Source organism: Mustela nigripes, chromosome X (genome assembly GCF_022355385.1).
Source record: "Mustela nigripes isolate SB6536 chromosome X, MUSNIG.SB6536, whole genome shotgun sequence".
NCBI lineage: Eukaryota > Metazoa > Chordata > Mammalia > Carnivora > Mustelidae > Mustela > Mustela nigripes.
In genome coordinates, this window is record NC_081575.1 from 1,622,094 (window position 1) to 1,648,032 (window position 25,939).

General features: G+C 62.4%; 1 protein-coding gene across 3 annotated transcripts; it reads left to right on the forward strand.

The window, feature by feature from the left end:
• The first annotated feature begins 841 nt into the window (after nt 1–841).
• Nucleotides 842–24,429, forward strand: L1CAM (L1 cell adhesion molecule). Of its 3 annotated transcripts, none has more exons than XM_059385915.1 (28): nt 842–949; nt 10,175–10,365; nt 13,004–13,018; nt 13,528–13,633; nt 13,860–14,062; nt 15,030–15,152; nt 15,257–15,427; nt 15,707–15,818; nt 15,949–16,133; nt 16,298–16,429; nt 16,558–16,701; nt 17,294–17,405; nt 17,514–17,680; nt 17,774–17,930; nt 18,112–18,236; nt 18,345–18,455; nt 18,712–18,909; nt 19,097–19,167; nt 19,360–19,582; nt 20,036–20,151; nt 20,377–20,578; nt 20,661–20,783; nt 20,861–21,034; nt 21,136–21,255; nt 21,345–21,497; nt 21,918–22,052; nt 22,497–22,569; nt 23,138–24,428. In XM_059385915.1, exons 2-28 carry the CDS (start codon nt 10,290–10,292, stop codon nt 23,367–23,369), a joined length of 3,759 nt encoding a protein of 1,252 aa, XP_059241898.1. In that variant the 5' UTR covers nt 842–949; nt 10,175–10,289; the 3' UTR covers nt 23,370–24,428. The 3 variants fall into 3 exon arrangements, with proteins under 3 accessions (XP_059241898.1, XP_059241900.1, XP_059241899.1); XM_059385917.1 differs by having other exon boundaries at nt 13,860–13,957; XM_059385916.1 differs by lacking the exon at nt 13,004–13,018 and having other exon boundaries at nt 23,138–24,429.
• The last annotated feature ends 1,510 nt before the right edge of the window (nt 24,430–25,939 follow it).

Here is a 25,939-nt window from a genome sequence, read left to right on the forward strand (position 1 = left end):
GGGGGGGGGGGGGGGGGGGGGGGGGGGGGGGGGGGGGGCGGCAGCGGGGGCGCTGGGGAGGAGCTCCTTCCCAGGCTTCCAGGGCTAGGGCTACCGGAGAGAGCGGGGCCTCTGGGAAAGGTCGAGAAGGGGCCGATCCTCCTGACAAAGAAATAAACCGCGGGCCTGAGAACGCGGGCAGGGAGTTGGAGGAATATCTAGGAACTGGGAGTGGTGGCTCCAGGGGCTCCCTCTCCGTGACCTCCTCGCACGCCCAGAGCGTCTTTGGTGGGCTGAAATCGAGGCCCGCGCCCTACCGGACCGGGTGCCTAGGATGGGAGGGATTCGGGGAAGACCCCAGGGACTGGATAATTCTGCCCCTGGCTGGGGAGCGTCCAAACACCCCACTACCAGGGCGCGGCCGACAGCGTTGCGAGTGGGCGCTCTTCGCTCGCCAGCGCCCTCGAGGACCGGGTGAAGGCTGGGGGATGTTTCCGCACCCCACTCCTCTCTCCACATCCCAGCCCCGTGCCCCGGGGGCACCCTCGCCCCGCAATTCCCTCCGGGAGCCAACGCTGCGGCGAGGGCGCCGCGGTGCGGGGCCGCTCAGGGGCCAGGGACTACGGGGCTGCGGGCGCAGGTCTGGCAAGATCTGGCGACGGGGGTCCTACTGAGCTCCCGCGCAGCGCCACAAGGGGCTCCGGGCCGGCGCCCGGCTCCGCAGCCCGGGTCCGCGGAGAAGAGGGGAGAGGGCGCGGCGGGGCGGGGCGGGCGGCGGGGGAGGTGATCTCACTCCCTCCTCCCCCGCCTCCCCTGCGCCCCCCTCCCCCTCCCCTGCGCGCACGCCCGCCCCGCCCCGCCGCCGCCGCTGCCGCCGCAGCATCGGCATCGCAGACGCGCTCGGGCAGCGGGTCCGAGGCCGGCGTGCGCGGAGGCTGGGCGGGTAGCCCGAGCGGCAGCCGCAGCGCAGGTAAGCCGGGCAGGCCTGCCCTCGCGCCCCGGCTGCGGCTGCGACGCCCCCGGCCCCCTGGCTCAGCCTTGCCCGGGGTGGGGGAACGAGAGCTAGGGGCGCCGCACGGCCAAGCCCGCAGTTGCGGGCGGGGTGGCTGGAGCCCCACCCAGGCCAGGCCCTGGGCTCCGGGCCCCGCGGGCGGGAGCCGGGCGGGGGGCGGGGAAGGAGACCGGGAGCCTGAGCCCGACAGGTGAGGGGTACCTGGGCGACGCCCAAGATGCCGATCGGGAGAGGGACACTACGCGGGGAGTCAGGCAGGGCCTGTGTGGGCAGGTAGGGGCTGAAGTTGGCACATCCCTACGGGTGTGCGCGTGTGAGAGAAAGGGGGAGCGTTGGGGACCGAGTGACCCCCCCCCCCAGTGGCCGCCGTGGGGGGTGGCCCTGGGCGTGGCTGCCCCTCTTACCCACTCGAGGGCTCCGTTTGGCTGAAAAGCCCGCCGCTGCGTGGTAGGGGTTGGCCTAGGCTGCCCCTGCCGTGGGGGGAAGGGTGGGGGCAGGGCCGGGCGCTGCCAGGCCCTCCGCCCCAAGGCTGGGGGAGAGCGAAGGGGGGCTTTGTTCTCCTCCCTCTTCTTTCCGAACCCCAGACTGGACTCCCCGGGGCTCCCCTGCAAGCCTGCACCAGGACCAGGGACTCCTGCGGAGGCGCGGGGTGTTTCTGGAGCCTCAGTTTCTGAAGGCTCTTGCGGCGGAGAAAGGTGCACTGTGTGCAGTCAGCCCGGGCACCTACGGTGTGCGGCAGTGCACGGGGCATAGAATGTGGGTCTGTGGGGTAGAGGTGAGGGAGGGAGGGTCGCAGCGGCTCAGGGCCAGGGATTCTGGAAAGCGAGATGCTCAGGGCGCTGGCCCTGCCCACCGCAGGTCTTCGGGTCTCTGTGACGGGAGGGGCCTGCAGACTTTGGAATCTCTTGGTTGGGGGGGGGGGGCAAAGAGCAAGTACAACGTGCTGCCCCCTGCGGGGGTCTGGAGCCCCGCGCCTCATTGCCTGTCTTAGGGAGTCAGTCCCCGGGGCCATCTGCCAGCCCCAAGGCGCTGGAGGCCTGATGCCACCCCTCTAAGGAGGTGCCCTGCTTCCAGTTAACTCCACCCAGAGGGTAGGGGCTTCTGGGCAGCCCCGTGTCATCTCTGCTGACTCACGTGGGCCCTGGCAGTGAATAAGCCAGTCAGCCTTTCTTCCCACCAAGAGCCGCTAAGCCTCATCTTTCTTGTCTCTTGGTGGTGGTGGGGGGAGCTGGGGCAGGGCCCTGTCTGGGGCCTCTTACTCCCTCTTACTCCGGAGTAGCTCCTTGCCGCAGATAGTGGGACTCAGTCCGGCCCAGCCTCTCGCCTGGCACCGCACCCAGGCAGCACCCACTCGTGCGCCCCCAGGCTCCCGGGGCTGCAGAGGCTCCTGACACCAAGCTGGTGTCAGGGCTGAGACCGGGGATGTGGCTCCTAGTCGTTTCTCTTTGCCGATCTGATCGTTGTCTTTACCTTCACACTTATTTTGTGTCTTTGTGTGTGCAATCCCGGAAGTAACGAGGCTTACCATGGTACACTTGAAATACCCAGAAAAGAACAAAAGAAATTAAGGGTTGCCGGTGATCTGATCACCACTCAGCACACCCCAGCCTCAGTCTCCCCAGAGGCTCCTCCCCCAGTGCCTGGGCCGCAGCCCCCCTGCAGAGCACCCAGTGGTTGCACAGTGCCCCGAGGCGGCAGGGGCCCCTTTCTGCACCGCGATGAGCTTCTCTCTGCCCAGGAGCCCAGCGGCCCGTGGTGTGGGCCGTCATTTGCTGGGCGACTGCCCACTGCCGAGTGCCCACTTGGGCCAGGCTCCGTGCTGCTGATGGAAGAGCCAGTAAGGAACCACACCAACGCTGCCTTTGTCCTCGGAGGGAATGAATTGGTTTTCTTATCTCCTTTGTGACTCTCTGAAGGGAAAAAGGAAGCAAGGAGCGAGAAAGGGCCTCAGCCGAGGTCTCCTCCAGTGGGCTGTTCTCCAATTAGCCTCTTTCTGCTGCTGGGGCAGGTGCCTTCCATGGCACACACTTGGGCAAAGCCTGCGGGGGAGGATGGAGGAGGCAGCCCCATGTGCCACACCTGCCCTTCCCAGCCCAGTGACCTGGGCGTCCCAGTTCATTTCCTGCTCCGAGCCTCTGCCCTCTTGGCTCTCACATGAGGGTGCAGACTCGTTCACTTCCAAGGTACCTTTTGAGACTGTCTCCGGTGCCAGTCTAAATGGCTGCCACTGGAAAGAAGGGCTCCGGGCGCCGTTGTGGGCAGCGAGGGCCACGTGGCCTTGCAGAGGGTCCCGGCCAGGAATGGCAGCGCCAGGCCAGCTCCCCGAGAACCGGGGCAAAGGCGAAGGGAGCTTTTCCTGGACCCACCTCTTGGGTAAAAGATTGAACAGTTCTGGGGTGAGGGGGATAGGTCTCTAGGGTTGTCCTGGGCTTGGGAGGGCATGTGCTAGGGGAGAATGGAGTAGAGATGGGGGTCTGGTGCAGAGGTCGACCAAGATGGACATCTCAGCCAACTGCCCTGCTCTGCCAGGCCCCCCTCGGCAGGTGGGAGGTGGGGAGACTGCGCACAGAGTGCAGTTCTAGGGGCCCCGCCCCAGCCTGTGATTCACACAATGGGGGACGCAGGGGGTCTGATCAGGCCCTGCCTGTTCCTCCCACAAGATAGCTCTGGGTCCCAACGGCTGTGTTTGGGTCTGGGTCCTTGGGTGGGGACCTGCTGGGACGGGCCTTCAGCAGGCCCTGCCTTCCAGTCTTTCACCCTCCTTCCTGCTCTGACCAGGCCCATCCTGACCGCCCCCCCCCCCCTCCCCGCCGGCCCCCCCCCCATGCCTCTGCCTGCCCCACCCTTCCCCCTCGGTGCCCTGGCCTTACTCTCTGCTTCCCCTTTTGTCTAGCTGCTCTCCCTGCTCCTCCCCTGCCCCATTCCTGATCTCCCTGAGCTTGGCCCCAGCTCTGAGCCTCAGCACCTGGGTGACTGCTCCGCGGCTCCCAGCGCTCCTCCAGGGGGCTCCTTGCCTTGGGGTTGGGCCCAGACTGTCTGTAGTAGCTTCATCCGACCTGGACGGTGGACAGGAGGCGCCTGCTGGCCACCAGCCAGAGGACTGGGGGACTGGCAGTTAACAAGGCCAGTCTGCCTTCTTCCCCGATATCAACAGGATCTTAATGGCATCCGAAAGCCCACGGTCAGAGAGGAGGCCACGGTCCCTCTGCAGGGGAAGGGTCTGGACTGCTGGCCTTTCCAGAAGCTTTTCTTTGTCCAGTGCCCCCCACCCAGGGCCTCAGGAGCTTGCCTGGGCCCTCCATGTTCTCCTCAGGTCCTGAAGCTGCGGAGGGAGCACCCAGCCACTGTCCTCTGGCCCTGAACCCATCAGGGATGGCTTGTGTCAGCCTTGGGTTGGGCGGAGGAGGAGGTGACAGCGTCCTGGGCTTTGTGCATGCAGCCGAGGGGGGCTTCTGAGCCTGTCCATCTCGATGTCGGCCTGACTGAGGAGCTCGAAGGCAGGAGATGAGTTCCCAGGAACCCATCCCTCGGCCTTCAGGTCCAGAGCATTTGGAGAGAGAAGCCAGGCCTCCGGACGTTTGCACGGCGTTCCTCTTTGCATGAGTGGGGATCATACATCTGGTTGCATGTGTGCGCATTTGTCTGTGTTCGTGAGAAAGCGTGGGCACACAGATCCTTCTGTGCCCGAATGGGTCCCCTCAGATGCCCCGTGGGCCTGTGCTGGGAAGGGGCGGGCCTGATGGTGGCGGTCGCGGGGGCTGGGGTGCCTTGCTGCATGACCCGCGCAGCATGGGGCTTCCCGTTTTGTGTGGGGTGCCCTCTGACCCCTCCCCTGGCCTCCTGTGTTCATGCCTTAGGAATGCTGAGGCCCTGGGGACAACAGAGGCCCCATTGTCCACCCCAGGCTTCCTGTGCCCTCTGCTCTGTAGCCCTTTGGGGGTGGGGGAGCCCTGAGGGGGCTGGAGGGGCCTGGCCATCTCTGAGCCCTTTTTAGGCAACCCCTGCCCATCCCCCATGCCCCTCCTTGGGCCAGGTGTCCCAGGACTGGCCGCCCTGGCAGCAAGCTGCGGCTTCTTGCCTCTCCTCTTTGCCAGGCACAGTCCCTGCGCTGCCTGCCCGCTTGGCTGCCTTCTCTTCCCTGGGGTTCTAGAGGCGGGCCCTGCCAGCCCATTGCAGTGGGATGTACATTGTACCCTCCAGCCTGGCTCCCAAGCCCCTTCTAGTGCCAGGTTTATTTCTTAGGAGTGTTTGTGGTCTTGTCCCCAGCTTTCCAGAACTGAAGGAAAGGCTTAGAGGGGGGAAAGGGGGGCAGATTTTAGGCCGTGGGCATCAGTTTCCCCAACTGTGCATGGGAAATTCGGCTATGGAACTGGCACTCTAGGGGTCTGGGAGGCTAGAGTCTTGGCCCCTGCTTCACTGGACGGCACCCTTGGATGGCAGGGGTCATGTAAAGCCGAAGGCCCAGGAAGGGGATGGTTTCTGCTCTGTGCTGAGGCGTGATGTGGGTCACATCCTCCTTCCATGTGGCCTCCTCCCAAGATTTCCTTCCCTGCCCCCCCACATTTGCCTGCCATCTGCCTAGCAAATAAGCCCTTCCCTAGGGGGCAGGACGGCTTGGAGGCCATCCCTGTCCAAGGCCCTGGCCCTCTGGGAACGCAAGCAAGTACACCTGCTGGGTAGCCGGGTGCCCGAGAGGCGAGCTGACCACCCCCCCCCCGCCCCCGGCCCTCCCCCGAGTAGTGCTTAGTGACTTTGGGAATCTGTCCTGGTGAGCGTCGGTCCATGCTGGCTCTGTGAGCCTCAGTTTCCTCATCTGTGAAGTTGGGATCCTGATAGCACCTCCTCCGGTGGGGGGGATTTTAAGGATTAATTGAGTAATGCATGTAAAAGTGCTTAGAAATCCCTGGGGTGTGGTGAGTGGTATCCGTGAATTTATTTAATAAAATGGGGCATCTGACTGAGACACACACGTGAGGGGGTGGGGAGAACTGTCCGGGCCCCAGATGGTGAGCTCCTCCCCTCCCCAGTGGAGACTGTCTCTTCTCCCTGCTCTCCCACGAAGGGTTAATGTCTGTCCCGCCCCTTCCTCACCCTTTAAGGAGAATGGTCCTTTACAGGTGAGGTCTCGTTGCCTTGGCGACTGCAGGCTCGGGCTGAGGGCTCACTCTGGGGAGCGCCTCAGGGAGGGTGAGGTGGGGAGGCCACAGAGGACAAGGTGGCAATTCTTTCAGGCCCGCAGCCCCCAGATTACCTGTGGGGGCTCCCACCCAGCAGCCTCCTTTATGCATTATCGAAATAACCCATTTGGCTGCGGCAGGCTTTCCTCTCCGAGGCCGGTGGAGGGAGTTGGGCTCCATCTCCATGGAAACCCGCCAGCCACAGCCTGCGGGGGGGGGGGGGGGGGGGAGGAGGAGCCTTAAAGGAACACAGTGCACGGGGACGAGGTGACACCCACGCCCTCATGTACATGTGGACAGGCTTGAAGACCCCACCAGCCCTGCTGGGGAGAGAGCCCAGGCGTGGGCGCCCGCATGTAGCTGTGCCCCAGGCCTAGGAGTCCGAGGACCCACTATCCACGTTCAGACCATCTCACACACCTGGGGCATTGAGCCCCCAGCCCTGACCCTGCTTGGGCCTGCGAGATCATGGGACGCTGCCATTCTTAGCGGACCTTGAGCTGGAAGGCCCTCTTGCTGCCTGTCCCTTGAGCAGGTGCATTTTTATCAGATGGGAGGAGCAGGGAAGCAGGGAAGACTCTACACAGGATCTGGGCACCCTCGAAGATTCATGCCCTGTGTGTGTGTGTGTGTGTGTGTGTGTGTGTGTGTGTGTTTAGGGAGAAGAGCAGAAACCCCAGGTCTCAGCATCATTTCGTGACATTCCAAGTCCTCCTGCCAGTCAGAGGACAGGAGGCCAGGGGAGAGGACTCCTCAGGGGACCCAGGGACTAAGGGGGCACAATCTAGCTAGGGAGCGGCGAGGGGCGGAGCTCCTCTGGAGTCCTGAACCTGTTTGTCTGCCGGCTCCAGTGGACCAGACCAACTACCCCACACCCCATACCCCACACCCCCACACACACCGGCGCGTGCCTGCCACGCCCTTTCTTCTTGACTGGGGCGGGGGATGGGTTCCCAGCCAGACCCACTCAGGAGCAGCCTTTGTTGTGCATTCCGCCAGCATGAAGTGCAGGCGCACACGGACACCCACGGGCCCCTTCCCCTAGCCAGGTGGCTGCTCACTCTCCACTAGCAGAAATCTTGGAAGGACCCCACTGGGATCCTCTGAGTGCTTCTCCCTCCCTGTTTTGGGGGTTCCCACCTCCTGGGGGAGAAGCCGGCAGTGGCTCATTCATCGAGTCTTACAACTGTCTCCTAGCCCCAGTGCCACAAGTGGCCGGGGATCTGCTGCTCTGCCTGTTACCGTGGGCTTTGTCCCTGTGTTCCTGGCTCAACAGCTTCTTTGCCCTGCCTGTCAGTCCAGCCTGGCCTCCTAGCCCAGGAAGCCCCACTCCTCGGGCCCATCTCCCTCCTCCATCTCAGTCCCTTGCCTGGCACACCCCCCCAAGGGACAGGAACGCCCGAGGAGGCACCACTAGGCCAAGTGCACACACACACCGCTCACTCTTCTTGCTCTTTGGACCGCTTTCCATCAAAGCTTCCTGCAGCCATCTCTCACCCTTTGTACTCCTTTTCTCCCTCCCTTTCTCCAGTGCCAGGCTCTGCTGGATTTCTCCGTCTTGGTTACTGTAGTGGTGGTCCAGCATCCTTTGTCTCCCATTCCCTGTTCTCCCTCCCCCAGCCCCACTTCTCAGCCTCTCCTGCTCCCTCCTACCTCTTTCTCACCCTGTCTGTCACCCTTCAGTCTTCCCCAGCCCGTCCCCACCCCTCGCAGACATGGCCTTGGCTCCATCTGTACAGCAGCTTGTGGAACACTCTCTTTGCCTCCCTGCCCCTGGAGGTGCTGATGGGGGTTGGGGGGCCTGCTGAGCTGACAACCTGAGCAGCCTGCTCTGTAATTGCCTGAGGAATGATGAGAGATCAGAGACCCAGCAGCAGTGGGAGTGGAGGAGGCAGAGCCCCCTCCCTGCTGTCAGGGGACCTCAACCTTCTGGCTCCTGCCTGTCTGAGTGCCCGGGAAGGTGGCAAGCTGGGTGGCAAATACCAGCAGACCGTGGGCCACTGGGACGGGGCAGAGAGTGGGGAGCAGGGCTTGTATTGGCCGTACATGTGCACCTGGGGTGTATCTGCCGACCCTGTTCTGGGAGCCTGGATTTTGAGGACACACAGGAGCTGCCATGACAGTGGTCATCATTCCAGCAAAGGGAGCACTCAGGTCTCCTCTGTGCAAGAAGGCCCTTCTTTGAGCTCGCCCTCGCCGGTTTCCCTCCCCCTGCCTCCGAAGACTTTAGAGCATTCAGAGCTCCTAAGGTGGTTGTTTGATCGCCTGCCCTCTGATCTGAGTCTCCTACTGTTTCCTACAGGCCTTGAAGTGGAGGCCAAGCCTGCCTGGGGGCCACCCTGCTAGTACTGGCTTTGTGGGGGAAGGTCTGCTGTTGCTCTTCCCTTCTGGGCCCCAGCTTAGTTCTTGCAAGTTGGGAACTGGCCATGCGGTCACCACTTTCAGCCCTCCAAGGCATTCTCTTGGCCTTCAGCCCATCCATGTTGACCTGTCCTGGTGCTCCTCCACCTCCCCCGTCCCCAGTCAGCTGACCACTCTCCACCACCATCCATTTGTCCTTCCTAGTCCCCAGGCGGTCTGTTGCATTCACCACTCTTCTTGGGGGTCACCTTACCAAAACCCAATGTATGGCTGCTGGTTGCTTCCTGACAGAGTCTAGTCTAGTCTAGACCCTCAACAGGGCGTTCTAGGCCTCCCTATCCACCCCTTCAGCTTCTGGATGAGGCTTTGTCTCTCTTCGTTGAGGTCTTTGCTGGGCACAATGACGATATCCAGTATGGTCTTGGGGAGGGCACTGAGACCCCAGCTCCAGACTCAACAGCAGCCCACTTTTACCCCTCCTGCACTTTCTCCACTTGTCTCTTTCTCACACCCCTTCCTGTTGGGAGTCAAGTTTGCTGTCTTCTTGGGAGTGTGTTTCCTCTCCTAGTCATTGGCAGAGAAACCCCCATTGCTTGGACCTCCCATCTTCAGGGTTTCTTGCATGCAGGTGGGATGTGGGTGTGGCGCTTGAGTGGACACATCTAGCAGTTGAGCCCGGAAGACTCAGAAAAAAACCTGGGCTTGTGAGACACTTGAGAGGTGACAGAAACACTGTCCCAGAGCTCCCCCTGATCCCTGTCCTGACCCTGGCTTGCAGCATCTGGAATGGGAGAGGCCACACTCACTTCTACTGCATCGCAGGGGACAGAGGAACAGGGGAGAGACGCTTTCCTACTTTCCTTTCTCCTGCCACTTCTTGAGGTCAGGCTTCCTTCCCCCTTCTTCCATTTCCTCAAACTGTTCTGTGAAATGTCATCTTCCCGGGCCCCTTTCTTCCCTTCCTTGTCCCCACTTCCCAAGATCCTGCTGCCCCCCTCACCAGTTTTTTAGACCTGAACAGCACCCAGAGATTTGTTGGCTCTGAAACCCATGGAAGTGAGACTGACAAGAGTTCTCTGCATACATGCGCACCCCTGCTTGTGTGTAACACAGAGAGAGCACTTGTGAGGATTCATCCCCCACAGGTACACATGAGAAGACACATGTGTTCCTGTGTGCACACAGCTATCTATACCCATGCATTGACACATACCTACTCGTGAGTGCACTCCCCTCCTAGAGAGGACGTATACAAATGTGCTCCTGCCTGCACACACACAGCCACATAAATACTAATGTGCACATTTGGCTACGTGCCCATCCTCATCTACACTCCTGCATTGAGTGGCCTATGGCATGCCCAGGGGAGCTGATTGGGGCAACAAGTTGACGCTGGAGAGGCAGCTGGTGCGGAAGGCACAGACAGAGGGAATGAAAGGCAACCTGGAGGCCTGGCCAGTGCTAAGACTCTTCTAGGTTTCTCCCTCTAAGGTGTGGGGGAGGGAGGGAAGGGGGAGCCGGCCAGCCGGGGGCGGGGGGGGGGGCGGGGCCAGGAGCCGGAGCTCGCCCAGATGTTAGTCACTAAAGTCGTCCGTTCTCTCCTCTCTCCTCCCCGACCCTTCCTTTCCCTCCTTCCCTCTCCCAGTGCCCCCACCCCCAGATCCCGCCCCAAGCCGCACAGCAGCCCCCTTCCCTCCGGCCGGAGCCTGAGCCAAGCCCGGCCGGCTGTGCGGTGCCGAGCTGCCGGCGCTGCCGGGAAGATGGCCGTATCGCTGCGGTACTTGTGGCCTCTGCTTCTGTGCAGCCCCTGCCTGCTCATCCAGATTCCCGACGAATGTGAGTAGCCGGAGGGAGCCTTGACGCCTCCATTCGCCGCCGCGCCGTGCTCTTCTTTATCTTCTGCATCTTCACCTTCTGCTGGCTCTGGACCCTCACTCCTACTTTCCTGGGGACAGATGGGCAGGAGGCCCCCAGGACCTCTGGAGAGGACTGGGTGGAAGAGGCGGGATGTGTCAGCACCATGGATAGGGGAAAGGCGCGGGCGGGGGGGGGGGGCGGGCGGTTTCAGGACCACGGACAGCAGGCTTGGCGCTGGCCCAACCCCCTCTGTGCTCGCCCTTGGCCCGCCCTCCCCCACCCGCCGCCCGGGTTGTGGCGGGCAAGAGAAGGGAGCCCGGCCCCGGTTACAGGCTAGCTTGTGCAAAAGCCTGGATTCTAGTTTTGCCTTCCTTCTGACTTGAATAATCCCATCTCGGGCCTTTGGTGGCCCTGTCTGTGAACTGAGACAGGACAAGACACCTTACAAAGGCCCAGCAGCTTTCTGGATCCTTATGAATGGGTGGGGCGGAGGGGTGGGACTGATGGAACCTTCCGTTTGCTGAGTGTCCTGGATAGGTGTGTGGGTGTTGGGAAGTGTGGCTGGAGGTTTGTGACAAACCATGAGTATTTGCGTGTGCTTGTGAGTTGCACAGACTGTGTATTTGTGTGTACGGAAGTGTGTGGTTGTGATTGACAACATGTGGATATTCTTGAGTGTGATTTTGATTTCCTATATGTGTAGGTTGGTGCGTCATTGTAACTGTTACTGGTCAGGTTTGTGAAGGTCTGCAGGTGTTTATTAGCCTCTGATCGTGGTGGGTCGCGTGTGTGTGTGAGCTGGGGCCGCGTGTGGGGTGTGCGTTACTGTGCTGTTTATCTTGAGCCCACCCCTTGCTCGGTAGTTCCAGTCCTTTCGCCTTCACCTTGCTACCTTTGTCTCTGAGCCTGGAGCTGGAGGAGGCCAGTGTCACTGAAAGATGAGCTGGGGGCTGGCGGTGGGGAAGACTGTCTCTGCCAGGAATGGGACAGGGGCTGAGGGAGGTGGGCTTGGAAGGTAGCCGGCATTGGTGGAAGGCAGCCAAGGGTTTGGAGGAGGTGGAGAGGGGACAAAGGGCGGGTATGTCCCCTTAGCTGCACACGTGGGTAGACACAGACAAGCCACCTGTATCCAACCAGGCCCAGATATACAGAAGGGGCAGAGACCCTGAGAGGACACATGGGAGGCACGCAGGCACACACACACACACACACACACACACACACACAAGAGGTTTAGACACAAAGAGAGTCACCCACACAGACGGAGGCAGGTGTACGATGTACGATATGGAACGCAAGCATGCACACCCACAGCCTTCAGATGTGCTCTGGCGGAACACACCCATGTACACACACTGCCGGGCAAACGTATTGCAGGCAGAACACCCAGGAGCATTCACAGGTCTGCCTGGATTCACACTTTTGCACACTCAGGTACATGTACCTGTTCTCCTTCCCCTCCATCTCCTTTCGGTTGCTTTTCAGGCTTTACCCTGGGCACCAGCCCGGCCCGCCTGCCACCACACGGCCTGGGCCATCTGGCCAGGCATGTCTGTGTGCAGAGGGACAGGGAGAAGGTGGAGAAAGGGAGGAGTGAGGAGACAGACGTGCACTGCCCTGAGCACTGGCCGGCGCTGGTTATTGAGCTCAGTACAATATGGTGGGTGGTGGGGCGCCTCCCCTTCGGGACCTTCAGCTACAGCCGCTCCCCCTTGCAGCTCTGGGCCCCTTTGTCTCTTCTTCCGCTTTCTCCATCCAGTCCATTTCCCCCATCTTGTTCTCCACCCCAGTCACCATCTCTTGCTCTTGGGCTGCCTTTGCTGGCCCCTCCCCAACTCAGGGCTCCCTGGGCTGTGTCCTCAGGAAGCCTCCTCCTCTCTCTCTGGGGACCCTTAACGGAGGTCTTCTGCCTCCTCTCCCCTCCTCACAGCCACCCAGGCCGATGTGGCGCTGAGTCCTACAGCTGGGAGGCCATAGCTCCGGCCCCCCCACCCGAGGGAACTTGGTGGCTGGTGGGGAGGAAGGCAGGGGAGAGAGAGAGGGCTGGCATCAGCCCTGCAGGCGACGGAAACTCGGAAACCCGGCGGCAGCTTGGCCTTTGGGAGGGTTTCACGGGGGGAGGGGCGGCTGGGCTCCGGAGGCTGGGCCTGGGTAATTGAAAACGCCTGAGCCATGCTAATTGGATTAGGAGGGAAGTGGGCTGGAGCCGCGGAGGGCACCAGGGACGCTGGGCTTCCCGCCTCCCCAGCTTCTGAGGCACCCTGGGTGGAACGGGGGTCAGTCCTGCAGGCCCTGCCAGGGGAAGGATGCACAGATTTCTCCTGACAGCTGCAGCCTGGACCCTGTGGCCATGACCCCGCCCCTGGGACCAGTGATCAGGACCCTGCCCTGTTCTCTGGGTCTTGACCTGCTACAATTCCAGCCTGGCATGTAACCCTCACGTTACCCCACCCGTGGCCCTGGTTCACTTCCTCCCCTTGCTCGGGGTGAGGGGGTGAGTCCGCGGGGACGGGGTAGGCTTACTTCTGCCCTGCCCCCCCCCCCCCATCGGGCGCCCTCCTGGGGCTTAGTGTCAGCATTTCTCTCTGCTCTCTCCCTTGCTGCCTGGATTCCTTAGATGAAGGATACCGGGGTAAGTTGGGGGAGGGTGAGAGTGTTTCCCAGGAGGCGGGCAAAGAGTGGTGCCTGCAAGTCCCCCTCCCATGCTGGGTCTGCCCAGCTCTTCCCATGAGCGGGCGTGCGGCACCTGCGTGCGGCGCCCACTTCTCTGGCTGTCTCACCTGGGCCCCGTCTTTGTTCTGTCTCTGCCCCGGCCTGGGCTTTCTTGCTCACCCTCTCTGCTCCCTCTCTCCGTGGCACTTCCTGGTTTCCGTCTCTGGCTTCCTGTCTCTCTTCATGTCTGCCTTCGTTCTTGGCGCTGCTATTCTCCCCGTTCTGTCTCTACGCTTGCCCCGTGTCCCCTTCTCTCCCTCTTCTCATGGCCCGCAAGCCCATGGCTCTCGAGCTCGTTCTTCCCCACCCCTCTCCTGTGGCCTTGGGGCTCTAAGGGTTTCGAACCCTGCTGCCCTCCCAGTGGGACAGGGGTTGAGACTGTGAAGCCAGACACTATCCTTGCCACATCTCTGTCTCTCCTGTCCCCAGTGATGGAACCACCTGTCATCACGGAACAGTCTCCACGGCGCCTGGTTGTCTTCCCTACAGATGACATCAGCCTCAAGTGTGAGGCCAGCGGCAAACCTGAAGTGCAGTGAGTGACCTTCACCTTCTAAGCCCTCAGCTTGCAGTCCTCGTGCCTCCCAGGGCCACCCAACTTCTGTGCCCAGACGCCCCAGATCTCTCTTGTCACCCTTGGTCCTTGCCCTGCCTGGCCCATCCCCAGGGTCCCTGGCTGCTCACAGCCTGGCCTCTGGCCTGTTCCAGCCCCTTTCCTGGGTTCCTGGGCCTCAGGCCTCTGAGCCCTTTTCTGCCCACAGGTTCCGCTGGACTCGGGATGGCGTCCACTTCAAACCCAAGGAGGAAGTGGGTGTGACCGTGCACCAGGCACCACACTCTGGCTCCTTCACCATCACAGGCAACAACAGCAACTTTGCCCAGAGGTTCCAGGGCACCTACCGCTGCTTTGCCAGCAATAAGCTGGGCACAGCCATGTCCCATGAGATCCAGCTCATGGCTGAGGGTGCGAGACGCTGCAAGGGCCTGGGAGGGCCTGGGGCACTCAAGAGGGTCCCCGAACAGGTCTCAGGGAGCTGGCGTGGGAGTCCGGGCTGGGAACCATGCCCCTCCTGCTGGCAGTTTAGTGTGTGGAAGAGATTGGGGGCCCCCGCCAGCCGCAGCCACCTTCCTCCGCTCTCCAGCACTGCCCCCCTCCTTCCGTGCTTTGTTCCTCTCTCCGCTCTCTTTCTGGTCACCTCTAGCTCCTCTTCCCTCGCTTCTGCCTCTGGGCTTTGTCCTGCTTTGGCCTCCGGGGCCCTCCTCACGACACAGGCTCCGGCTTGTTGAGCTGCCTTGTTCCTCCCTCTGGTCTGCTCTGTCTGGTCGCTGCCTCGGCTTGGCCTTCTGTCCCCGCTGCCTCTCTGCAGCCCCTTCTCGTTCTCCGCAGCTCTTGGGTCATGTCTCGCCACCTCCCCCAGCATTCTGGGGCCCCTTTCCTCGGCTCTCCCTCCTCCCTGCTGCCTCCCTGTCCACCTCCGCCCTGGCCCTCTGTCTCCCTCCTCCGGCGCTCGCTCCCCGGCTCTGTCTTTATCTGGGCCTTCCTCTCCCTGGGGTTTTGCCATCCTCCCCGAGCTTTCTGCCTCTCCACCCCTCTGGTTACCTTGGCGACTGTTGCCATGGTTTCTGTGTCACGATGATGGAAGGGTCTGTGACTCCCACATCCTTCCCCAGCTCCCCTCCCCCATCACTGCACCACAGCCTTCCCCCACCCCCAATCTTAGGCCTCTGGGTGGGAGCTGAGAATTGTGAAGGGTTAACCCTTCACAGTCCTCTGCTCTTCTGCCCAGCCTCTCCTTTGCACGCAGAGGGTCTCAGCCCTGAGCCCAGCAAGGCCCTCCCACGGGGCATCGGCCCTCCTTTCCCCTGCCCTGCCCTGCCTTGACCAGGACAAGACTTGGGACCCAGAGCGCCAGCCCATCTGTCCCCTCTAGGTGCCCCCAAGTGGCCGAAAGAGACAGTGAAGCCTGTAGAGGTGGAGGAGGGGGAGTCGGTGGTCCTGCCTTGCCACCCTCCGCCCAGCGCCGAGCCGCTCCGAATCTACTGGATGAACAGCAGTGGGTGCCCACGAGGGGCTGCCGGCTGGGGAAAAGGTGGCAGCGGGTACCTCTCCCTGGTGGGGCCTGACCTTTGCTTCCTTGCCCCCCACCTGCCCCCGCAGAGATCTTGCACATCAAGCAGGACGAGCGGGTAACGATGGGTCAGAACGGCAATCTCTACTTTGCCAACGTCCTCACCTCCGACAACCACTCGGACTACATCTGCCACGCCCACTTCCCTGGCACCCGGACCATCATCCAGAAGGAACCCATTGACCTCCGGGTCAAGGCCAGTGAGTCCCAAAGACTCGGACACCTGCCCCCCACCCCCCGCAGGCACGACCCAGCCCAAAGATCAGGTGGCTTCAGTCTTCCACCAGGACTGCTCGACCCCCACTTGCACCCTGGCCAATCCCCATCCTGGGAGGCCAGAACAGAGATGGGGTCCTTCCTTTAGAGCAGAGGACGAAACAGGCCCCACCCAGGACCTCGCAGGGGGAATCATCTACCCTGGTAACTCTGTGGGTGCTTCCTTTCTCCTCCCGTGATCTCATGATCATGCTGATTCCCAGCCAACAGCATGATCGACAGGAAGCCGCGCCTGCTCTTCCCCACCAACTCCAGCAGCCATCTGGTGGCCTTGCAGGGGCAGCCGCTGGTCCTGGAGTGCATTGCCGAGGGCTTGTGAGTCTGGGGGCTCTGGGCGGGGGCGGGCAGATGGGGGGGGGGCTCTGTCTCTGGCCCAGGCTGAGCAGCCTTTTGCTCTCTCCGATGTGCTTTGCCCCCACCCCCCGCCCCGCTTGGCCCCGGGCAGCCCTACGCCCACCATCAAGTGGCTACGCCCCAGTGGCCCCATGCCGGCTGACAGAGTTGCCTACCAGAACCACAACAAGACGCTGCAGCTGCTAAACGTGGCCGAGGAGGACGACGGCGAGTACCGGTGCCTGGCCGAGAACTCGCTGGGCAGCGATCGGCACACCTACTACGTCACTGTGGAGGGTAAGGTGCCTCCCTGGGCTGCACCGGCTCCTGGGGTGACCTCCAGGGACAGGAGCCTGCAGTGCCCAAGGTGGTGGCGGGGGGGCGGGGGGTGGTGGTGGCCAGGGGCGAGGCGGAGCAGTGGCTGCGGGCTCAGGGCAGCTCTCCCCACCCCCACCCCGCAGCTGCCCCCTACTGGCTGCAAAAGCCCCAGAGTCGTCTGTACGGGCCTGGCGAGACTGCCCGCCTAAACTGCCAGGTGCAGGGGAGGCCCCAGCCGGAGGTCACCTGGAGAATCAATGGCATTCCCGTGGAGGGTGAGTGGGGCCTTGGGCAGGGGTAGGGAGCCTGGGGAAGCCCTGGGGTGGGAGGGGAGGGTGAGGGGGGTCTCAGCATGCCTCACGGCTCTGCCCCGGACCCCTGGGCACACCTGCTGCTCACGCAGAGCTGGCTAAGGACCAGAAGTACCGAATCCAGCGTGGGGCCTTGATCCTGAGCCATGTGCAGCCCAGCGACACGATGGTGACGCAGTGCGAGGCCCGCAACCGGCACGGGCTCCTGCTGGCCAATGCCTACATCTATGTCGTTCGTGAGTAACCCGTCTGTCCTACCCCGCAGCCCACCCGGCGAGGCCACCGGACTGACTCGGCCAACAGCTGCTTTGTCTGCCGTGGCTGCCCCTCTCCTCCCCGGGGTCCTTCACCCCGTCTTGCTCCCACCTTCGTCAGCAGCGTGGGGCAGGGGCGGGGGCGGTGCTGTGGAGGAAGGGCAGGGGCTGGCCGCCATTTACAGCTGACAGAGTGGCTTCAGACAGTGCACTGGCCCACCACCTGTCACTGAGTGGAGGCCCTGTGTCTCCGAGGCCAGCCTGGTGCCTCCTCTCTCGGAGCCTCTGGAAAGGCAGGGATGGGCCTGGAAGGCTTTCAGGAAGAGGTGGGCTGTCGGTGGGGCCTCATGTAATTGGTCAAACTTGGGTGCTTGGGATGGGAGACATAGCTGAGGCCTTCTAGAAGGCAGAGGCTCAGGCTTGGTACAGGGAAGCAAGACGGGCAGGGCTCTTGGGGACCTGAGAATGGCCCCTGAGCCCATCCGGGAGAGGCTGGCTTTGCTGAGCCCTCGCCTATGCTGATGGCTTATGTGCCCTCGCCCTACCCTGAGCCCGGCCTGTCCCTGTCCCCCAGAGCTTCCTGCCAAGATCCTGACCCCAGACAACGAGACGTACATGGCAGTCGAGGGCAGCACCGCCTATCTTCTGTGCAAGGCCTTTGGAGCCCCTGTGCCCAGTGTCCAGTGGTGAGTGACCCCTCCCCAGTGGGGTGCCTCCAAGCCACCTTCTGGCCCCGGGAGGGCAGGGCCCCCAGCTGGCTGGGCTCTGAGCCAGGCCCGCCCTACTCACTCCAGGCTGGACAAGGAAGGGAAGACCGTGCTGCGGGACGAACGTTTCTTCCCTTACACCAATGGGACCCTGGGCATCCGGGACCTCCAGGCCAATGACACTGGCCACTACTTCTGCCAGGCCGCCAATGACCAGAACAATGTGACCATTGTGGCTAACCTGCAGGTCAAAGGTCTGATGTGATCAGCAACGCCTCCAGGAGGGAGGGGTAGGGTCTCTGGAGAGAGTGTCACCGGTGTGACCCACTTTCCTTCCTCGCCCTCAGATGCCACTCAGATCACGCGGGGGCCGCAGAGTGCGATCGAGAAGAAAGGCTCCAAAGTGACTTTCACGTGCCAGGCCTCCTTTGACCCCTCCTTGCAGCACAGCATCACTTGGCGAGGGGACGGTCGAAACCTTCAGGAGTCTGGGGACAGTGACAAGTGCGGGCCCGGCCCCAACCTCGGCCTGGTGGAAGGGGGCAGAGTGGGGAAAGCAGGACATCCAGACCTCCTGGCCTCATCCGCAGGGGAGCGCTCCTGCCTGGAGCAGGGAGGTTCTGGCAAACGAGGGAGGGGGGGGAGCAGAACAAAGGGACAAGCATGCGCCCCCTGCCCCCGGCAGGTACTTCATAGAGGAGGGGCGCCTGGTCATCCACAGCCTGGACTACAGTGACCAGGGCAACTACAGCTGTGTGGCCGGCACCGAGCTGGACGTGGTGGAGAGCCGGGCCCAGCTCCTGGTGGTGGGTGAGTCCCAGGATGGTATTGGGCTGTCGGCCTGGGAGACCCCTCCAGCTGGGGTGGGGGTGGCCAGCTGGCATTCGGGCCAGAGAATCCACTCTCTGTGACCCACAGGGAGCCCCGGGCCGGTGCCCCAGCTGGAGCTGTCCGACCGCCACCTGCTGGAACAGAGCCAGGTGCGCCTGTCTTGGAGACCCGCCGAAGACCATAACGCCCCCATCGAGAGTAAGAGGCCTGAGCGTGCCCCCCCTCCCCCACCCGGCCGCCCCTGGTCACCTTCCCTCCTGGTGGGACTCCTCCTCCTGGGACCACGGCTCCATGATGGGCCCCCCCTCCATGGGGCTCGCAGTTCCTCCCCAGGCTCTGAGGTTGCCTGTTGTCTTAGGCACTCCCCTTCCCATTCAGGGAGAGTCCGGCTTGTACCCCTGTCTGCCCCTCCCCCATACGCCCCACGCCAAGTCACCGGTTCACTTCTTGGCAGAGTATGACATTGAATTTGAAGACAAGGAGATGGCGCCTCAGGAATGGTACAGTCTGGGCAAGGTGCCGGGGAACCAGACCTCCACCACCCTCAAGCTCTCGCCCTACGTGCGCTACTCCTTCCGAGTTACTGCCATCAACAAGTACGGGCCTGGAGAGCCCAGCCCAGCCTCCGAGACCGTGGTCACACCTGAGGCAGGTGAGCCACCGGGGGTCCAAGGGTAAGAGATGGCCCACCCGAGCCCCTCTGCTGGAGCCAGGGCTCGCTCAGAGCTTCTGGCTCCTGGCTTCCAAGCGCCAGAAAGGGCCCCTCCTTCCTTGGGCCTTGGCCTTCGCAGCCTCGGTGGGAGCCCACAGCTCTGATGTGTTATCATGTTATTTTCTAGCCCCGGAGAAGAACCCTGTGGACGTGAAGGGGGAAGGGAACGAGACCAGCAACATGGTCATCACTTGGAAGGTGAGGGGCCCCCGGCTGAGTGTGCCCCAGGACATCGGGCCGGGATATGGGATGCGGGTGTTGGCTGCTCCCCTGACTGTGCGAAGGATCAGAAGACAATAGGATATGAGACTGGGCTCCGGAGCAGGTCAGCGGAGGGCGGGGGGGTGTGCTGTTGGCTGACCAGCTCCGCTTCTGCTCACCCCTCTCTAGCCCCTTAGATGGATGGACTGGAATGCCCCCCAGGTTCAGTACCGTGTCCAGTGGCGCCCTCAGGGGACACGGGGTCCCTGGCAGGAACAGATCGTGAGCGACCCCTTGCTGGTTGTGTCCAACACGTCCACCTTTGTGCCTTATGAGATCAAAGTCCAGGCTGTCAACAGCCAGGGCAAGGGCCCTGAGCCGCAGATTACCATTGGCTACTCGGGGGAAGACTGTGAGTATTGTGCAAACCCTCCCTCCGTGCTGGGGCTCTCAGTAGAGCATTTCCTAGGAGCAAGGACATTTTCTTCCCTAACCAGAGTGCCCCCACGAAGTACAGAAGTTGATCGTTGATCACTGAGACACTGTTTTTCTAGTCGGCAGCCGACATCCTGGGTGTACCCGTCCGCTCTGTCTTCCGCCCAGTCCAGGATCCAATCCAGAACCCCTGTCAGGTCTAGTTGTCCTGCGCCTTTCCTTTCCTTGCATCTGGAACATTACTAGACACTGATTTTGGTCACCTGGTCAAGATCCTTTCTCCCTTGCAACTAGTAGACGGTCTGCCAGGAGAGCCCGACACCAGGCGCACACCCCATAGAGCACCCAGATCCATCTTCCTTCTGTGGGAGGGTTCTGGGCTGGCCTCCGGATGCCACAGGCCCTCATCCCTGTCGCCGGCTGCTTGCAGACCCCCAGGCAAGCCCTGAGCTGGAAGGCGTCAAGATCCTCAACTCTAGCGCCGTGCTGGTCAGGTGGTGGCCGGTGGACCCCGCCCAGGTCAAGGGCCACCTCCGAGGATACAATGTAAGGAAGGGTCCAAGGTGTGGGGGTGGCGGGATCTCCAGGGTGACACGTGAGGCCACAGGAGTAGCAGCACTGGCGTGAGCCTCTGCCACCTGCCAGCCGCTCTCCCGAGTCCTTGGGGTGGGAGGAAAGGGTCCCCATCGAGGGCAGTGGGACGCAGGCCTGAGGAGGTGTGCTGCCCGCCGCCTTCCACACTACGGCAGGGTCTCCTGCCCCTCTCCACAGGTGACGTACTGGTGGGAGGGCAGTCAGAGGAAGCACAGCAAGAGGCATATCCACAGAGGCCACGTGGTGGTGCCCGCTAACACCACCAGTGCCGTCCTGGGAGGCCTGCGGCCCTACAGCTCCTACCGTCTGGAAGTGCAGGCCTTCAATGGCCGGGGACTGGGGCCCGCCAGCGAGATGGCCTTCAAGACCCCCGAGGGAGGTGAGTCTGGGCCCCGCCCCTGCCCCGTCGCCCATCTGGCAGCCCCAGGCGAGGACCTGCCGCTCTTCTCTGTGCCCCACAGTGCCAGGCCACCCTGAGGCGCTGCATCTGGAGTGCCAGTCGGACACCAGCCTCCTGCTGCACTGGCAGCCGCCACTCAGCCACAACGGCGTGCTCACCGGCTACGTGCTCTCCTATCGCCCTTGTGCGTTGGGGGGAGCTTGGGGGGACGGGGGGAGGCAGAGCCGGCAGCCGCAGCCAACTCCCTGCCTCTCCCCACAGTGGACGACGGGGACAAGGAGCAGCTGTCCTTTGACCTTCCGGACCCCGAGCTGCGGACACACAACCTGACCAACCTCAGCCCGCACCTGCGGTACCGCTTCCGGCTGCAGGCCACCACCAAGGAGGGCCCCGGGGAGGCCATCGTGCGGGAGGGAGGCACCATGGCCTTATCCGGTGAGCGGCAGGGGCTGAGGAGGCCCCCGACCCTCAGCCAGGCCCCAGGAGGGCCAGCCCTGGGCTGCCTCGAGGACCCACAACCTCCTCTTGCTCCCCAGGGACCCCGGATTTTGGCAACATCTCGGCCATGGCCGGCGAGAATTACAGCGTGGTCTCCTGGGTCCCCAAGGAGGGCCAGTGCAACTTTGGGTTCCAGATCTGGTTCAAAGCCCTGGGGGGTGAGCACAGAGAGGGGCCCCCCGGGGCTGGCACGACCCGGGCTGCTGCCTGGCGTTCCTGCTTACCCCTGCCGCCCTCACCCCTGCAGACGAGAAGATGAGCCCCCATCTGCCCCCGCAGTACGTCAGCTACAACCAGAGCTCCTACACACAGTGGGACCTGCAGCCCGACACCGACTACGAGATCCACCTGCTCAAGGAGAGGGTGCTCCTTAAGATGGCTGTGAAAACCAACGGCACCGGTGAGGCTTCTGTCGGCCCCGCGCGCCCGCCGCTGCCCCGGGCCCCAGGCCATGGCTCTGCTGTCCTCCTGGAATCTGGGGGCCTCTTGGCCCAGATTGAGAAGTCCGGGCCCCTGAAATGGCCTCTTTCATTATCCTTCTGTTTGAACCGTTTCCAAGGCAGTCATCTTTGCAGTAGGCCCTCCTCTCCACCCCCTGCCCCCGGCCGCTCCCCTACCCCCCACCCCCGTCAAGTGTCAGATTCAAGCATGATTCAACACCAGGTCATCACTGCCCCCCTCCCCTGCCCTCAGCCCCTGGGGTGTCTGCGGGCCTGGCCCTCCCCCAGCCCCTCCGGGTCCCCAAGGGCAGAGGGCTGGGAGCGCAGGTCTCTCTGGAGCCCAGGCTCAGTGTCTTCGGGAACCCCCCCCCCCCCCCCAGGCCGTGTGAGACTCCCTCCCGCTGGTTTCGCCACTGAGGGCTGGTTCATCGGCTTCATCAGCGCCATCGTCCTCCTGCTTCTCGTCTTGCTCATCCTCTGCTTTATCAAGCGCAGCAAAGGCGGCAAGTACTCCGGTAAGCGAGGCCTGCGGTCACCGGGTGGGTGGCGGGGCCCAGGCTTACCTCCCTCGGGGGTCTTGAAGGCCGTCTCGCTGGCGGGCCCCAGTCCCCGGCCATGGAAGGTCTGCACCTCCACACGGTAGGAGCTGTAGGGCCGCAGGCCTCCCAGGATGGCGCTGGTGGTGGTGATGGGCACCCGGCTCTGGCACGATGGCATGGCCGCATGGGGACAGGCAAGGGGCCCCACAGGAGCTTCCGTGCACACTGGCAGCACGTGGTGCTCAGGCCCACGTGGGGTGAGGGGTCTGCCTCAAAGGCTTCCCAGCTTCTGAGCACTGCTGAGAGAGAACGGGGGGTACTCGGGGCACAGAGCTTCTCCACCCTGGGGATGGGGCTCAGTGCCCAGAGGCAGGCAGGGCTGGGAGAGGAAGCTGGGCCTTCTCTGTGTCTGTGTCTCAGTGAAGGACAAGGAGGACACCCAGGTGGACTCCGAGGCCCGGCCAATGAAGGACGAGACCTTTGGCGAGTACAGGTGAGCCCAGGGCTAAGAGTAGGGCCTGGCTGGCCACCCGACACCACCCTAGCTTTCATATCTGACCCTGTCTCTCTCTCTCTTCCGTGCTGCTGGGTGATGTCAGGTCCCTGGAGAGGTAAGACGGGGGTGGTGGGAAGATACCAGCATAGCCTCATGGCGGGGTCCGTTCCGGGGACAGTACCCCGGGGTTCTGCCATCCCCCAGCCTTCCAGCCCCGCAGCTCCCTGTTTCGGAGAGAAGCCGACATGCCCCAACCGGTCCCTACACTGATGCGCAGTTTATGGGCCTGCTGTCACCTGTAGGCTGAGCACCCACTTCCTTCGTCTTGGCCCCTGGATCCTGGGCATGCCCAAATCCCGCCCCTCCGGTGGTGTGCACTCCACCTGCCCTCCCGGGCATGGGGCAAGGGTGAGGACTTCTTCCTCAGATGAAAGGCCGGTGGGACCTGGGCCCGGCCCTCCAGCCGGGCCTCCTCCCTCAGGCTAGCACCTGCCGGCTCCTGCTGGGCTCCCCCTGGGCTCCCCCGGGCCGCCTCCCACTCCCTCCCCGCCCTCTGTCCTCACAGTGACAACGAGGAGAAGGCCTTTGGCAGCAGCCAGCCGTCCCTCAATGGAGACATCAAGCCCCTGGGCAGCGATGACAGCCTGGCCGACTATGGGGGCAGTGTGGACGTGCAGTTTAATGAGGACGGCTCCTTCATCGGCCAGTACAGCGGCAAGAAGGAGAAGGAGGCCACAGGAGGCAATGACAGCTCAGGGGCCGCCTCCCCCGTCAACCCTGCCGGGGCGCTAGAGTAGCGCGTTCCAGCCAGGCAAGGCCAGGCAGGGTCAAGTCTGGGGCCGGGCCACAGGGGAGTCAGAGGCCAAGACCCCCGAGCCCAGCACCCCGTGCTGACCTTGGGACTGAGGCTCCACCCACTCCCTTCCAGGCCCGGCCCTGGGCCTGCGGGAGGCTTGAAGTTGGGGGCGGAGGAGAGGAGCTCACTGCCTCTGAACCCCTTCTGATTACCCGGTCCCCACTTTATTGCCAAAACCCAGCTGCTCCCCTTCTTGGGCACGCACTGCTTTGTTCCAGCTCGGGGACCAATCACCCGCCCACCAAGAGCCTGCAGGTGCTGCCTCGTCAGCCTCTGGGCTGTGGTTGGGCAGAGAGGAAGTAGAGGTGGCCACTCTTCGGACGGCCTGGCTGGGGTTGGGGACAGGACTCGGTGTCCCTACCATCTGCTCCAGTCAGGACGGGATCTGGGCAAGCTGGCCGCGGGGGCAGAGGAGGCCATCTGGAGGGCCCAGAGTCCCCACCTCGCAGTATCAAGCTGGTCGCCGCCTTCCTCCGCTGCCCGCTCCACCCTGCGGCCAGCTTTCCGGAGCTCTGCACACACGCTGCCTTCGGTGCCCACCAGACAACATCCAAGTGGCCTCTGTCACTGCCAGCGCATGGGGCAAGCACGTTTCCCCGCTGCCCCTGCCACTGCCTGCAGCCCAGGACCCTCTAGCCACCCCGCCCGGTCCAAGTAGAGCCCCTCCTCAGCCTCCCCTGCCCCTCAGCCTTGGGAATGTAAATACACCGTGACCTTGAAAGTTTGTGCCCTCGCCTTTCCCCATATGCCACTAGTGTAGGCAGATGTCTGAGTCTCTAGGTGGTTTCTAGGTTTTATAGCAATTAGCTTTGATGATCCCACCCTAGGAAAAATACACACACACACACACACACACACACACACACACAGAAAAAAGGAAAGATTGGTTCTCCCAGCTCTGCCGCGCTCCTGCCTGGCAGCTACGGTCTCCCTGTATGCCTTTGCTTGGTCTGTTGATGAGCCCTTTACAAAAAAAAAAAAAAACAAAAGAAATATATATATATGTACATAAATATCAGAATTATGACAGGCAAATAAAAACCTGTGACTGAAGACGAACTGTGTCATTTTACCGAGCACACTGGCCTTAAGTGGACCCGCAGGGCCGGCCCCTGGCTCTCCAAGGGGAGGTCCGCTCCCTTCCCCACAGCTCAGGGGCAGCCCGTGTTTCATCTGCCACTGAGCACGGAAAGCATCTGAAGAGAATTTCTTTCCCCCAGTTGCCCCCTTCCTGCTGCTAGATCAGCCCCCCACCCCCCCGCGCGGAACCCGAGCCCTGGCCCTTCCGGCCCCTAAGGCTGAGCCGCAGGCCGTCGAGGTCACCCACCTTCCCCGGGCCCGGGCTCCCAGGACATGGCCGCTCAGGGCTTGCCCTCTCTTCTGCATATCTCATTTTCCCGTCGCTGTTGATCAGTCCTGGGGGCCAACGAGCATGCTGTCCCAGCTGCCACCACTAAAAACACCGGCCGTCTCCGCACACGCCCCTCTGGCCCTTGCCCCGGTTCCGTGCTCCGGTAGACAGCGAATTCCTTCAAGGCTCCTCCACACTCATCAACCCGCCTTAACCTCCGGCTGTAGCAGTCAACGCCCGCTTCCTGTCCCCAGGATCAGGGCTTTTTGTGACATAACAAGAAGAAGTTTTGCTCAGCTGAAGGTCCATCTCCTGTCCTCTTTTGCACCGAGGTGGGGGCCAGTGGAAAGTGAACAGATGGGGAGCGTTCCCCTGCCCCAGTCCATCTCGTCGCTGGAAACCAGTGTGGCCTGGCAAGGCCTGACTACTGGGCATTTCCGACCCGGGCCCTGGCGACGGGGAGTCGTTCCTTCAACCCTGGGCTGCCTTCCTAGAAGTGTGTTCACTCATGGCACAGAGCCTAACTCGGAGCTTGAACTCGAGACCCTGGGATCGAGACCTGAGCTGAGATCAAGAGTCGGACCCTTAGCCGACTGAGCCACCCAGGTGCCCCAGACTTGGGTTTTTAAAGCAAATTTAGGGGGGTGCCCAGCTGCCTCAGTCAGTAGTGTGTGACTCTTGATCTTTGGGTCATGAGTTCAAGCCCCACGTTCTGAGTGGAGCCTACTTAAAACATTAAAAAAAGGGGTGCCTGGGTGGCTCAGTGGATTAAGCCTCTGCGTTTGGCTCAGTTCATGGTCCCAGGGCCACATGTCGGGCCCTCTGCTCAGCAGGGAGCCTGCTTCCCTCTCTCTCTCTGCCTGCTTCTGCCTACTTGTGATCTCTCTCTCTCTGTCAAATAAAGAAATAAAATCTTTTAAAAAAAGATAAAATTTAAAAAAATAATAATAAAGCAAGTTTAGGTTTACAGAAAAATCGAACCGGCAGTAGAATTCCTCCACAGAGTCCCTCACTCGCCAACCTCAGCGGTTTTCACTCCCGTTAACATCTGGCACTTGCAGTGGGACACCTGTTACCACCCGAGAGCCAAGGCCGGTCTATTGCCCATGAGACCGCGGCGTTCACAAGGGCTCACTCTGTGTGTTCTATGGATTCGGACA